We start from the raw sequence: 14,470 nt of genomic DNA, 5'->3' as shown, positions 1-14,470 counted from the left end.
GGTGGCGCAGTGGTTAAGAATCCGCCTGCCAATGCAGGGGACGTGAGTTCCAGCCCTGGTCTGGGAAGATCCCACATGCTGCGAAGCAGCTAAGCCCGTGCGCCACAACTACTGAGCATGTGCTCTAGAGCCCTTGCACCACAACTACGGGGCCTGTGCTCTAGAGCCTGCAAGCCATAGCTACTGAGCCCACATGCCACAACTACTGAGCCCACATGCCACAACAACTGAAGCCCATGCACCTAGAGACTGTGCTCTGCAACAAGAAGCTAGAAGCTCGTACACCGCAGTGAGAAGCTTGTGCACCACAATGAAGAGGAGCCCCTGCTTGCAGCAACTAGAGAAAGCCCACGTGCAGCAGCAAAGACCCAACGCAGCCAAAAATAAATAAATAAACAAACAAACAAAACCCCAAAGAAGTCGAAAAAATAAAAAGAAAAGAATACTTGATGGATTCTTTCTTAACATGATAAAATAAATAAATATATATATATATATATATATATACACACACACATACCTTATTCCTAAAAACCAGTCACTTTCTAAATTGGGAAACACTACAAGTATTTTCTCTAAGTCCAGAAACAGGTAAGGATGCCCACTATCTCCACTACTGGTCAACATTGTACCAGGGGTATTTAGAAATTGATTAGAGGCACAAGGCTTAGTAAAGAAGTAAAACTATTTCTTTTTGTAGATGATGTGACAGTAATCCTGGAAAGCATTGAGAATTACTGATAAAACAAACAATAGAAGATAAGGTAACAGGATATAAAATTAACCTGCAGCTTTCACATACACAAAGAGTAACCAATTACAGAATGTAATGGTAGAGAAAACCACATTTATAATCACAATAAAGAAGAATTGAATACTTAGAAGTGAACTTAACAGGAAATGTATAAAACCTACAAGAGGAAAACTTTAAGACACTCCTGAAAGACACATTTGAACAAATGGAAAGACACCCCCTATTCTTTTTTTTTTTTTTCCCCCTATTCTTGAATAGGGTGATTCAACATCATAAAGGTAACAGTTCTAGCTATGTCAATTTATAAATTTAATATAATCCCAATAAAAATTCTGACAGGCTTTATGGAAGTTCGTATGGGGAAATAAATTTGCAAGAATAGACAAGAAAACATTAAAAAGAGAAAAATTTCAAGGGGGAGGGACTAGTACCAGATATTAAAATATACTATAAAGCCTCTACAAATAAAACATTTTGGTACTGGTGCATGAATAAACAAATATACATGTGATATAGAATACAAAGTCCAGAAATAAACCTAAACTCTGGAAATTTAGTATATGATAAAGGTGGCATCTCAAATCCCTGGGGTAAAGAGTGTCTTTTTAGTAAATGGTGCTGGAACAACTGGGTAGCCATTTGAAAAAAGCTAAATTGTATCTATATCTCATATCATACACGAATAAATTCCAAAAGGGATCTAAATGTAAACAATTTTGAAACCATATGAGAACTAGAAAAAAAAAAGCAGAGGTGAATTCTTTCACCTCAAGTGTAGGGAAAGGCTTTCTGACCATGACTCAAAATTCAGAGGCAATAAAATAAAATATCAGTAAATTTGATTATATAAAAATGAAAACCTTTTCATGGCCAAAAAACTACCATAAACCAAGTCAAAAGATGACTGACAAACTGGGAAATCTCTGCAACATATGTCAAAGACAAAAGGGTAACATTCCTAATATATAAAGAACTCTTAAAAATGGAGGCACAAAGGACCAAACACTTTGATAGAAAAATGGGAAAGAGATGTGAACAGACAATTCATGTAGATATAAAAAAGATATAAAAGATAAGAATATAAAATGAATTCTTAAACCTACCAAAGGAGGTTCAAACTCATAACTAAAGAAATGAAGATTAAAACAGCACTGAGATACAATTTCTCACCTATCTGTCACACTGGCAAAAATTTAAAAGTATGACAACATATTCTGTTGGCAAGGCTGTGGGAAAATGCACTCTCTTGCATTGCTGTTGGGAATGCAAATGGATACAATGCTTTTGGCAGGGATTTTGGCAATATATGATAAAGCTATCTACTTAATGTGCCTTTTTACCTAGCAATCTTCTTTGAATCTACCCTGAAGGTAGACCTCCATCAACATGAAAATACGCACTCATAAGGTTACTCATTGCTGCAGCATTTCTAATTGCAAAATATTGGAAAAAACCTGAATGCCCATATGTAGAAGAGTGGTTGAATAAATTATGGTATAGCCACATAATGGAGTTCTATGTAGCTGTAAAATAAGGAAGATCTCTAGACCATTATGGGGTGATTTCCAGAATATATTAAGTGAATATTAATTGAAGTGAAAAGTGCAGATGATAAAAGAATATCAATGCTATGCTGTTTTTCACATAAGAAGGAAAGGGAAATAAGAAAATATACATCTCTTTTTTTCCCCAGATAACATAGGACGAATCTGATTGGTTACCTACAGGGGAGGATAGGAATGGGGTGGAAAGAATGGAGAAAAGGGAATGGAGTAGAAAGAATGATGGAGGAGTGATACTTCTGAATATATGTATTTATATAGCTCTGACTTATAGAATCATGGTAATCTTTCTCCTACCCCCAAAATAAATAATTAAAATCCACCAAGACGTGAAGAGAACCCAAAATGGACTGTAAATTGTAATAAATGTACCTAACCATATTGCAGTTAGTAACATAACCACACTGAAGGTGGTGGAAAGAAAAGAACTAACCTAAGTCACTTTGGAATCAGTATTTTGAGTGTACACTGTAAGGCCAAAGACAAAAAGAACTATATACAAATATTATGTTCTGGTTAGTAAATTTGTTTTTCACAAGGTATGGATTAGCAAGTCAAACTATTTGATGTGTTTTCTAGGACTGCGGAAATGTTGGTAAATATATTGTGAATAGAGTCAGATTTCTCACTGTGGGAGAAAGGAGTTACATATAAGGAAAAGGGAAAAGAGAGGTGAACCCTGTGGTGTTGGACTGGAGGCGGGATCAGGATAATTCATGGTATGTCTCTCCATCAGTCTGTCACGATAAGTAGATACAGATATGTGTGTATGTGTGTATACATACACATATTTCCTACTCTGCTACCGAGAGGGCCCAGAATGTTACCCAAGTAGAATGAGTACACCTCATGCCCAAAGTTTGGATTCTAAAAACTGTTCTCCAATAAAAGGAGCCAGAATTGTTTTCTTTTGAGAAATAGCTGATTACAGAGCTGGGACAGAGAAAATACAAGATGAGGGGACTCTTTTAAAAATACAGGTTCAAAAAAACACAAAAAACAAAAAACAAAACCAGGTTCTAATTCATTAGGGCTGGGGCACTGTTTGAGAGTCTGCATTTCCATTTTATTTATTTATTTATTTATTAGAAATTGGGGACCCAATTCAAGGGTCCCGCTATTCTTTTTTTAAAATTAATTAATTAATTAATTAATTGGCCGTGTTGGCTCTTTGTTGCTGCGCGCAGTCTTTCTCTAGTTGTGGCGAGCGGGGGCTACTCTTCGTTGCGGTGCGCGGGTTTCTCATTGTCGTGGCTTTTCTTGTTGCAGAGCACGGGCTCTAGGCACGCAGGCTTCAGTAGCTGTGGCATGTGGGCTCAGTAGTTGTGGCTTGCGGGCTCTAGAGCACAGGCTCAGTAGTTGTGGCACACGGGCTTAGTTGCTTCGCGGCATGTGGGATCTTCCCGGACAAGGGCTCGAACCCATGTCTCCTGCATTGGCAGGCGGATTCTTAACCACTGCGCCACCAGGGAAGCCCTCCATTTTATTTTATTTTTATTTATTTTTATTTTTAAATTTATTTTTGGCTGTATTGGGACTTCATTGCTGCGCGTGGGCTTTCTCTAGTTGCAGTGAGTGGGGGCTCCTCTTCATTGCAGTGCACGGGCTTCTCATTGTGGTGGCTTCTCTTGCTGAGAAGCACGGACTCTGGGCGCGTGGGCTTCAGTAGTTGTGGCATGTGGGCTCAGTAGTTGTGGCTCACTGGCTTAGTTGCTCCATGGCATGTGGGATCTTTCTGGACCAGGGCTCAAACCCGTGTCCCCTGCATTGGCAGGCGGATTCTTAACCACTGTGCCACCAGGGAAGCCCTTATTTTATTTTATTCTATTCTATTTGAAGTATAGTTGATTTACAGTGTTTTATGGGAGTGCATTTCTAACAGGCTCCTGGGTGATACTGATGCTGCTGGTCCAGGGAGCACACTTTGATTAGTAGACAACTACTTACTGTAGATTATTACACAAGAGACTCAAACATTGGATGTGGTGGAAGAAGTGACTTCCATTCTAAGAGTTTTGGTGAGGTCATTTGAACCTCCGGGATGCGTTAATTTAGCTGGCAGTGTAGTCGAGTGTAGAGTGGAAGGAGCACTGGCTTGGGAGTCAGGGTGAATTTCATATGGTTTACAGTCTGGGTGGCCTTGAACAATTTATTTCACCTTTTTTGAGCCTCAGTTTCCAGTTGGCAAAATAGATACAGTAAAATATCCCTGGCAGATTAGCATTAGAGAAAATGTGTTTAAGGACCTAGCATAGCTCTTGACACAGCGTAGGTGTTCAGGAAAGTGGTGACAATTATTATGCTGTAGAATCCTCTTTACTGGAAGACCAGAGCTGTGATTAATGTGCATGAACATTACTGTTTGGAGCCTCAAAGTAGTTTTGCATCAGAGACAACTTACTTTTATTCATTGACCAAAAGAAGGCTATGGTTACTTAAGTAAAATCGTCTTGGCCTGATGATGAAAAATACTTGTTCTTGTCTGCCCTTGCATAATTAACTTTTACAATCATTTTAAGTCTCGGCCTGATGAAATGTGACAAATGATTCACTGATTCAAACAGATATTTGTTGAGCACCTGTTACTCTGAGTCCAACAATCTTGAACTCTTACAACTTCCTGCATAGAGTGTAGTTCAGGCCTGAGCTCCTTTTGAGCTCACTGTCCCCTCTGCCTCCTCTCCTCCTTCAGGAACCCCTCCACCGCCGAGCATGGGCTTCAGGTTGGGCTAATACTCTCTTAGCACCTTGTACACCCTCTCTTAGCACCTTGTACACCCCTGTCATAGTGCTTGTCTCTACCAGCCTGCAAGCTTCTCTTCCTCTCCCTCTCTTCTCGTATTTTTCCTGCAAACTTCTCGAAGGCATAACGCTCTTTGTAGCCCCATAGCAGAACAGTGCCTGCACTCAACTTGTTGAATGGATTGCTTGACACAGGACATCCTCAAGGAGATCGGAGTCTGAGGTGTGTGGGAGGGTCAGGGAAGGCTTCCTGGAAAAGGTGATGCTTGAGCTGAGATTTAAGAGGAGATGGCAAGCAGGGGGAGGTAGCGTGGCTGGAAAACATGGCGCATTTGGGGCACTGCACATGGTTTGGCTGAACTGAAACATGGGGGGCAAAAGTGGGGGAAGGGAGTGAGTGAAGCTGGAGAAGAGGTAAGGGCCAGCACATGACAGACTTAAATGCAGCTAAGGAGATTGGGTTTTATCTTGAGGATAATGAGAAGCCAGTGAAGGATTTTAAGCAGGAATGTGTGGAGGGTGGGTTGGGGGTGAGATTTGATACAGAGAGTTGTACATAAGCCTGGTAATCTGACCCAGCTGTTACCCATAATGCCTTTCTGGCCTGGAGCATAGTGGTTTGCTATGGAAGTGCCCTTTGCCTGGCCTGCCTCACAAGTGTTTTGGCTGTACAGTGGGAGCAGACCTGGACAGGAGTCTGGCCCATGTTAAGGCAGAAGGTGCAGCCGCCTCTATTCTGCAGAGTGAGTTGAATAGCAAGAGGCCCTTGGTAAATGCTTGGACCATCTTTACTGGGTTTCCTTACCAGGTCTGCCAGGTCCTAGCTATGGGGACATTAGAGAAGTTGCATAATTTCTCTGAACCTCATCCATAGAATGGAGATGATACCGACCCTTCAGTGCTTTTGTGAGAACTGAATTAGGTAATGATAATGAAAATAATAATGACCATTTAGTAAGCATCAACTGTGTGGCAGGCTGTGTTCCAGGTACATTATTAACTCATTAAAACATATATAGGGGCTTCCCTGGTGGAGCAGTGGTTAAGAATCCACTTGCCAATGCAGGGAACACGGGTTCAAGCCCTGGTCTGGGAAGATCCCACATGCCACGGAGCAGCTAAGCCCGTGTGCCACAACTACTGAGCCTGTGCTCTAAAGCCTGCGAGCCATGACTTCTGAGCCCACGTGCTGCAACTACTGAAGCCCGAGTGCCTAGAGCCTGTGCTCTGCAACAGCAGAAGCCACTGCAATGAGAAGCCCGTGCCCACCACCACTAGAGAAAGCCCACGTGCAGCAACGAAGGCTCAACGCAGCCAAAAATAAAATAAGTAAATTTATTTTAAAAAACATATATAAAACATCAAAAATAGTGTTTAGTTCATGGTAGGTACTCAGTAAATATCAGATTCCTCCCCCCACCTCCTGCTGATCATTGCACTTCCTATAGTTTGTCCGTAGCTGATAGATTATTGCCTTAGCACTACCTTCCAAAGGACTTTATTTATTCCCACAAATCGACATAGAGAAAGAAAATAGTGAAGATTTCATTTAAGCCCAGGAAGCAGCCAGTGAGTAATTTCCAATATCATTTCATTAAGGAAGTACTTGGGGCTTAGAAATCAACTGTACTTTAACCAAATTATAGTTTAATACTGTTAGCCTTTGAACTTAATTTTTAGGTTCAGGGTCTTGGGCTTCTACAGAAATCAGACAGAACTGCTGCCTGTACTGACATTGTTCATGTGCTATTTTGATATTTAGTGCCCATCTTCAGACCAGATAATCAGAATAAACACCTGTATGCAAGCTGTGTTTAAAATGGAATATGTAAGGTTGTCTAAGTGTTGGGATGAGTTATGTGTCCAACCTGAGTCTGACGGGTTTCTGATGGTACTGGGCCATAGCTTTGTCTGAAAAATGAAACCTCCCTCCATCTGCAGCCCCAGTCTTCAGGAACACTGCTCGTCATAGCCTTTCTTTTTCTTTCTTTGTGCAGGTTTCAGGTAACTAGATCCTCTTTGACAATATAAAGCATGGATTAAAACTAGCTCCGTAGCAATCCCAGGATTATAGGCTCAGGAGAATAAACCTTGGATTGGGTTCAGTTAAGTCTCATTGTAAAGAAATCAGCTATGGGAGAGGCATTTCTGAGCTTGGTTCCTGTTGATTCCTGGTTCCCCAAGATCAATTCTTAGGAGTGTCACAGTTCATTGTGCATACAGGACATGAGTGATTGTTCCTGAGAAGCATAATGGGTTGCTGGCAGCAGTGGTTACACTTGAAAACTGGCTGTGGTTCTGGCCCAGCCTTTATCCCTGGTTAACAGAGCAAAACTCAAGGAAAGCAGGAGTCATAGTCACTGAAACACTCATCTGCGTACCTGTGTCCACACTGCCACCCAAGTCAGAGGTTAGCTTATCCCTGGAGACTAGCATAAAACTAGAGAATTTTAGAACATACTCCATGTCTGACCATCTTTCTTTCTTTCCTTAAAACCTCCTCCTCCCTCTGGTTATAGATTGCCCAATCTCAAATGCTGCCTTAGAGGGTGCAGGGTAGAGGATAAGAATAATATGCAACTATTCCCTTATTTCCACCTTTCATTTTCCAGCAACAGCTGCAGGCATATGTGGCCTGGGTGAACGCACAGCTGAAGAAGAGGCCAACAGTGAAGCCTGTGCAGGACCTGCGACAGGATCTCCGGGATGGGGTGATCCTGGCGTATCTCATCGAGATTGTAGGTCAGTTGGCCCTGGACCCTAATGTTAGCGTAAACCAGAACATGGCCTCTTTTATCCTCCATATACCCTTCAGAGCAGATTGCTCCTTCTTTAAAATAAATGGAAATGGGACTTCCCTGGTGGTCCAGTGGTTAAGAGTCTGAGCTTCCACTGCACGAGGCACAGGTTCGATCCCTGGTCGGGGAACTAAGATCCCGCATACTGCGGCCAAAAAAATTTTTTTAAATAAATGAATAAAATAAATGGAAATGGAAGTAGAGAAGACTTAAGATACTCGCCCAAGGTTACTTTATTTATTTATCGTCAATAAACACTGTGTTGCAGGTGCCGTGTTAAGCTTTGGGAGTATGATGATGAGCACAGTCTAGGCTCTCAAGAGTCTCCCAATCTATTTGGAAAGACTGGAAAGTGAAGTCACTTCCATTAATGTACTTAGTATTCTGATGGGGCAAGTACAGATAGGAGCACATGGGGGACACCCAACCCAGTCTTAGGGGTTGAGGGATGGCTTGCCAGAAGATTTGATGTCTAGACTGAGGCTGGAAAAGGAAGCGGTAGCCAGGCAAAAAGAAGGTGTGTTAGCAGCAAAAGGACCCCTCTCTGGTATTCACTACCATGATGCTTCCCAAGAGACCTTGTTTTCTTGAAGCCCTGGAGTTGTTGCCGGTCATTCTTATTAGATGGTATCATAACCTTATTTCCATAGCATTTGTCTGTAGCTCTGTTATTATTTCTCTCACCAAAAGGTAATTATTTACTATCTATTTCTCCTGTATAGACTGAGCTCTTTAAGAGCAGGTACAGTATAATTTTTTTTCTGTTTCTACAACCCCTAACCAAGTGCCAGACACATAGTAGGTACTCAAACGTTCATTGTCATGTAAGTCAGCTTACCTTGCCTAGAGTCTTTGAGGGATGTGGGGTTTGCAAGTGGTATGTAAGAAGTCAGGTTTGCAACAGACAGCCTGTCCATGAATACCTCATTCAGACAGCTCATGGATTCATTAGAGTATTCACTTATGGTTATAATAACCATGGTAATAGTAATAGCAGCTGCTATTTATTGAACACTATCTCATTTAATTTCATTTGATCATCAACCTTTGAGAAACATAATAGCCCCATTTTCAGGAAACAAACTTAAAAGAGAATTTATAAAAATATGTAAATTCATTGAGTACTTTATATATTATATATATATGTATATGTATATATCAAGCATTGTGCTAAGCATGCTACTTTGATGGACTTATGATATAGATATGATGTAAGTACTATTTCACCCATTTTATAGGATTTAGAAAGGTTAAGCAACTTTACAACGTCACATAACTGTAAGTGGCAAAGCAGAGATACAAACCTAGATCTGCTTTAATTCCAAAGCTCATTTTAAAATGAGCTCATTTAATTCTTCATTCATTTGAATAGATTATACTGGAAATGTAATCAGTTAGAAAATCCAGACAACACAAGAGGATATAAAGTCGAAAGCCATTTTTCCACCTCTGTCCCCCTGCCAGCTACCTGCTCTTTCTGGAGGCAACCAGTGTTAGCAGTTTCTTGCTTTTTTTTTCCCAGAGATATTCTATGCATATACAAGCAATATGAATACGTATTCTTGTTTACCCAAACCCAGGTTCTTAAATGCTGCGTTCTGTTGTGACTTGGCTATATAGAAAAATTCACAGAATTCACTGCCTTATTTCCCATTCTTTCTTTAGCCAGCCTTCACTGGGCTTTTGATCCCACTACTCCCCCGAAACTGCTCTCCTCAAGGTCACAACCTCTGCCTTGTCAAATCCAGTGACCAGGCCTCAGTCCTCGCTGTATTCAACTTAGCAGAACCTGACAGTGGATCACTCCCTCCTCCTCCAAACACCTTCTCCCCTTGGACTCCAGGACCCTGTGGTTTCGAGTTTTCCTCCTTCCTCACTGGCCTCTCCTGTTAGCTTTGCTGGCTATCTCCTCCTTCCTGACCTCTAAATGTTGAAGTTCTCCTTAGAGGCTTAGACCTTAGTCCTTATATATTCTCTATCCCTAAGTGAGCTCTTCCCAAATTTGTATCTTTAGTCCTAAGCTTTTCATTGAGTTCTAGACATGAATATCAACTTCCTGTTCAACGTCTCCGCTTGGATGTCTAAAATGCAGCTCTCGGGAATTCCCTGGTGGTCCAGTGGTTAGGACTCGGCGCTTTCACTGATGAGGGCCTGGGTTCAATCTCTGGTTGGGCCAAAAGAAAAAACTGTAGCTCTCTTCATGTGTCATAATCAGAGTTTTTCCTTCTCCCCGCTGATCCCTCTATCCTCCGAGATTCTTCATCTAACACATCACAGTACCATTCACCCAGCTGTTAAAGCAGAACATTTAGAAGTTGTCTTTTATTATTCTCTTTTCCTCATATATCATATCCAGTCCTTCACATGTGCTGTGCGCTTTATATTAAAAATGTACCCAGGAGCTTTGCTCAGGTGTGGGTCTGGACCCTTGTGTAGTCTCAATGTGCAACCGATCCCAGGTTAAGATGGAGCAGGGAGCCAAGGGCCTGAGCCGGTGGCATGTGGCTCTGCACCAGTTCACAGAGGAGACTGAGAAGTCAATGTCTATCTTGGACATGTCTTCATCTCCTGGAAGCAGTGGAGTGCACACCTCTTGGAACCATGGCCCATCAGGTTTTCAACATGTCCGTCAGTGCACAGAGCTGGATAGGATCCCCTTGGTCTCTGCTGAGGCACCCAGGCAGAATGCCAGTGAAATGGGACCACAGTTCTGTATGTTGCTGCCTGACCACGGTGTGAGCCCCCAAGTGACTTTCACTCCTTCCCAGATGATTTACTCAGGGAATGTCTCCTTCCCAGCCAGGAATGATGATTTTCCAGGGGCCCCAAGCAATGCCCTTAGGAGAGCCCAGTATTCCAGGGGCCACGACCTTTGGTGGGAATCTAAGAATGCCCCCCAATGGGCCGCCAGTCTCACCTGCCAGTGGAATCCCAATGATGTCCCACATCAGAATGCGAACAATGCCTTATTCTGGCTTCCCAACGGTAACTTCTAACAGAGACCCTTTAACACGTAAAACATTATTGTATACAACCGTGCCTTCCACTGAGGCCCAGGCAATGCTCCCCTCTTTGGCTCAGATGTTGCAGTTTAGAAACCCCACAACTTAGGGATGCCCCTAGCTGGATCCCATTATTGCTGGCTTTGGAATCCCAGGGCTCTTTTGTGAGCCAGCCAGTCTCCCAGGAAGACCCCTTCCTACCTAAGTAGTCTTTACCTGCTCCACGGAAAGCAGAGCAGTATTCCGGGGCCCAGGAAAGGGCTCCCAGGAGGAGATCCCCAGATTCAAGGCCTTAACCGCTGCAACTGAGAGAACTGTGAAAAAGCTAAGGGCTCTCACCTCGTGAGTCACCAACGCAAACTCACAGGTGAAAGGCCCTGTAAATGCATGTGGGAAGCCTGTACTTGGTCCCTCTTCCGATCTGATGAACTTGGAAGACATACTCGGATACACGCCAAATACCGACCACATAAATGTGACCAGTGCAGCCGACAATTCATGAGATCTGACCATCTCAGACAGCACCAAAGGGCTCATATGCGGGTGCCAACATCCCCAGACCCACTGGCTGACAGTGGATGTATGGCTGGTTCTCCTGCTCCTGGTCTTTAGGTCAATCTACTCTTCCCCTCATTTTGACCTTTCCGCCCAGATCCTGCCTGCCTCTGACCAGCTAGTCTCTTTGGTAGGTGTAGGCTTTGATGAAGACAGAAAGATTATGAGGCAGTGTTGAAGCCCATGTGAGCTCTGGATCTAGTCAGAGCTCAAAAACTGTCTTGGATGTCCTCACATCTCTGGGGCCACCTACTTGTGTGCCAAGTTCAGCCACATGGGAAGATGGAGCAAAGTAGAGATTGGGAGCTTTATAAAAAGCTCTTTATCTTACATCATTCCCAGCTTGAAACCCTTTAGCGACTCTCCTTTGCCTGCTGCATAAAATCCAACTTCCTTATCTTGGTCTTTGACAGTTTCCAGAGCCAGTTTCCAGAGCCAAGACTATGTTCAAATCCTGAATTTACCACTTACTAGCTATGTGACCTTGGGAGAGGTCTTTGATCATTATGCCAGGTTCCCTCTTCTGGTAAAAGAAAAACACTGTTGGACTGTCATGAACACATCTTACGTACAAAACCAGATTCTCTCCGGCACTCACCAGCCGCATACCCAGAGTTTATCTCCTCCCATCATTTCCAGACTTGGATGGAATGACCCCACAGGACATGGGATCTGGTATCTCAAGTAGCCACTAGCAACCCAGGAATGTGGAAGAGTTAGTGCTCCTGGGATAACATTTGACTAATGGGAGATGGGAGAAATCCAGGTGATAAATTCCCCCTTCTTCCCTCCCTTCCCTGAACTGGTGCAAGATACCATTTCTCCCACTGGGGAGACCTCCCAAGTAGCCAGTGGACACAGCTTTTGTGCCTCTTCAAGGCTTGTCATGAAGCGGACTCAACCCGCTACCACCTGGCATTACCTCCTGTTCTTCCTTGTGTTGAGTCCCTTTTCTTACTCTCAGTGCCCTGTAATCACCCATATAAACATTGGTACTTTAAAAAATTAATTAATTAAAAATTAAAAAAAAAATGTACCCAGTATCTGACTTCTCAGCTTCTTCCCAAACCATCATTATCTCTTGCTTGATTGTTTTCACTTCCCTTTTAGCTAATCTCCCTATTTCCTCTTCACATAATCTATGTCCACACAGAGTCAACTTTTAAAAACATAAATCAGATCATGTAACTTCCTTACCTCAAACCCTCTGTTGGCCGTCCATTACACATAGAATAAAATTCAAGGTCTTTGCTCTTTTCCTCTGGTCCCTAAAGCTCCACATGGCCTGGCCTTGCTTACCTCTCCACCTTACCCCAGGACTCGACTCCTTGCTCTCTCCACTCCAGCCCTATGGTCTTGTTGCTGTTCCTCAGATAAGCTGAGCTCATTCCCACCTTGGGGTTGGGATCTGTGCATTCTCAGCCTGGAATGCTTCCTCCGCAAATCTTAACCTCTCTTACTTTATTCAAGCCTCTGCCCAAATGTGTTATCAGAGAGACCGTGATCACTCTTCTTTGTCGTTCCTCATAGTACTTATCACTACCTGAAATTATATTGAAGATTTATTTGTTACCTTGGTCATCTGTCATCCCTACAGATATAAACTCTATGATGGAAGGAAAGACGAAGTCCTGGTCATTGCTGTTTCTCTGGTGCTTAGAATAGGGCCTGGCACACAGTGCATATTGTGCTGAATATTTGTTGAATGAATATTCATGAATATTTGTCGAATGAAAAAATGTATGCACAGCAACTTCACAGGCCCCTGGGAATAAATTTGAAAATTTGAAGGCCCTGCAAAAGACTTTCATTTTCCTATTCCCCATCCAAATTACAAACACCAAGGCCTAACTCACTTGCATATTTATAGATAATCTTAGTGTTTACATCAAATATTCTCTTTCTCTGTGTCTGGCTACTATGAAACTGTGACAGTACTGCTCCCCATAACCTCAAATATTTTCTTTATCCTAACAGCAGGAGAAAAGCTGAGTGGTGTACAGCTGAGTCCCAGTAACCAGCAGGAGATGAAAAATAATGTGGAGAAAGTGTTACAGTTTGTAGCCTCCAAAAAGATTCGTATGCACCAGACTTCAGCTAAAGGTCAGTGCTTCATCCTGTCCGTAGTGGGTGAGTACACTCATCTTTACCTGGTGACTGTCACCCTCAGAACTATCTGTTATGTAGCTGAGCGTTCCGAGTAGACTCGAGTAGGGTTAGGCCCACGACCTCGTATCATTTTTCCATAAAGAAAGTTATCCTCTTGGGACAGAGCGATTATCAAAATCCAAGTGCTTTGGAAACCTGGGTGAAGATAGAAGTTCTCTATTCATTTTAACTGAGTAAAGTTTTGCTTGAGTGTGTGTAGGAAGATTAACAGAAAAGAAATTATAAAATTGTGACATTAATTTTAGAATGTCTTGTTTAAGCTATCAAAAATGAAGATAGATTATGTTTTTTGAGGTTTTTGAGTCACGTGGCCAGAAGAGGACACCTCTCAATCCAGTTTGAGCCCAGGCTTCAGGGAAGAAATGGTGCAGGTGTCCTCAGAAGGCACAGGCTCCCAGGTCCTCTCACTGCTTCTGTTGAACTGATTATAATCTGATTCTGTTTCAGCTTCAGTTTCTGGGCCTGATTGCCTGTGGCTCTAATGAGAATGGGGGGCAGGAGGGAGCCCTCCTTTCCTGTGTTATTAGTGTTCTCTGTGTTGGGCTCATTCATGCGGGGCAGATACTGACCATTGAGAGTGCCTGTAGAAGGTATCAATCAATCCTTTTGGAAACCTTGCATATTTAAAAGGCTATGAAACTAAAACATAGCATTTTACCTATTTCCTTATGTTAACCAGACCTATTACATTTTTTTCTGCCTGCATTTCTCTTTTTTTTCTAGGACAAAATTTAGAATGCCATAATATCTCAGATCTGGTCCCCACGAGGAGTGGGCTTGGGGATCTGGCCCATTAAAGTCGGCTATTTTGAGGGAACACTGCCGTTCAGGACATCATTGTCATTTACCTGGAGAAGTGCAACAGCTTCCTAATTAGTCCCACTGCAT

The 14,470-nt window shown here is 42.6% G+C and overlaps 1 protein-coding gene and 1 pseudogene across 5 annotated transcripts in view; both read left to right on the top strand.

The window, feature by feature from the left end:
- The window catches only part of DIXDC1 (DIX domain containing 1), a 69,970-nt gene that overhangs the window by 20,329 nt on the left and 35,171 nt on the right, over nt 1-14,470 (top strand). For 3 of the 4 annotated variants that reach the window (XM_082844214.1, XM_082844215.1, XM_082844213.1), the window contains 2 exons: nt 7,671-7,800; nt 13,391-13,516. In XM_082844214.1, the coding sequence (XP_082700340.1) occupies nt 7,671-7,800; nt 13,391-13,516 (256 nt within the window). Of the gene's footprint in view, nt 1-7,670; nt 7,879-13,390; nt 13,517-14,470 lie in introns of all 4 variants that reach the window. The other variant, XM_082844212.1, reaches the window with a different exon arrangement.
- On the top strand, nt 10,298-11,470 carry LOC309964845 (Krueppel-like factor 17; annotated as a pseudogene). The gene has a single exon. The product of its transcript is annotated as a Krueppel-like factor 17 (transcript).

The sequence above is a fragment of the Leucopleurus acutus genome (assembly GCF_964270905.1).
Source record: "Leucopleurus acutus genome assembly, chromosome: 8".
NCBI lineage: Eukaryota > Metazoa > Chordata > Mammalia > Artiodactyla > Delphinidae > Leucopleurus > Leucopleurus acutus.
The sequence above is the reverse complement of the archived record's forward strand: the minus strand, read 5'-3'. Positions and strand labels throughout refer to the sequence as shown.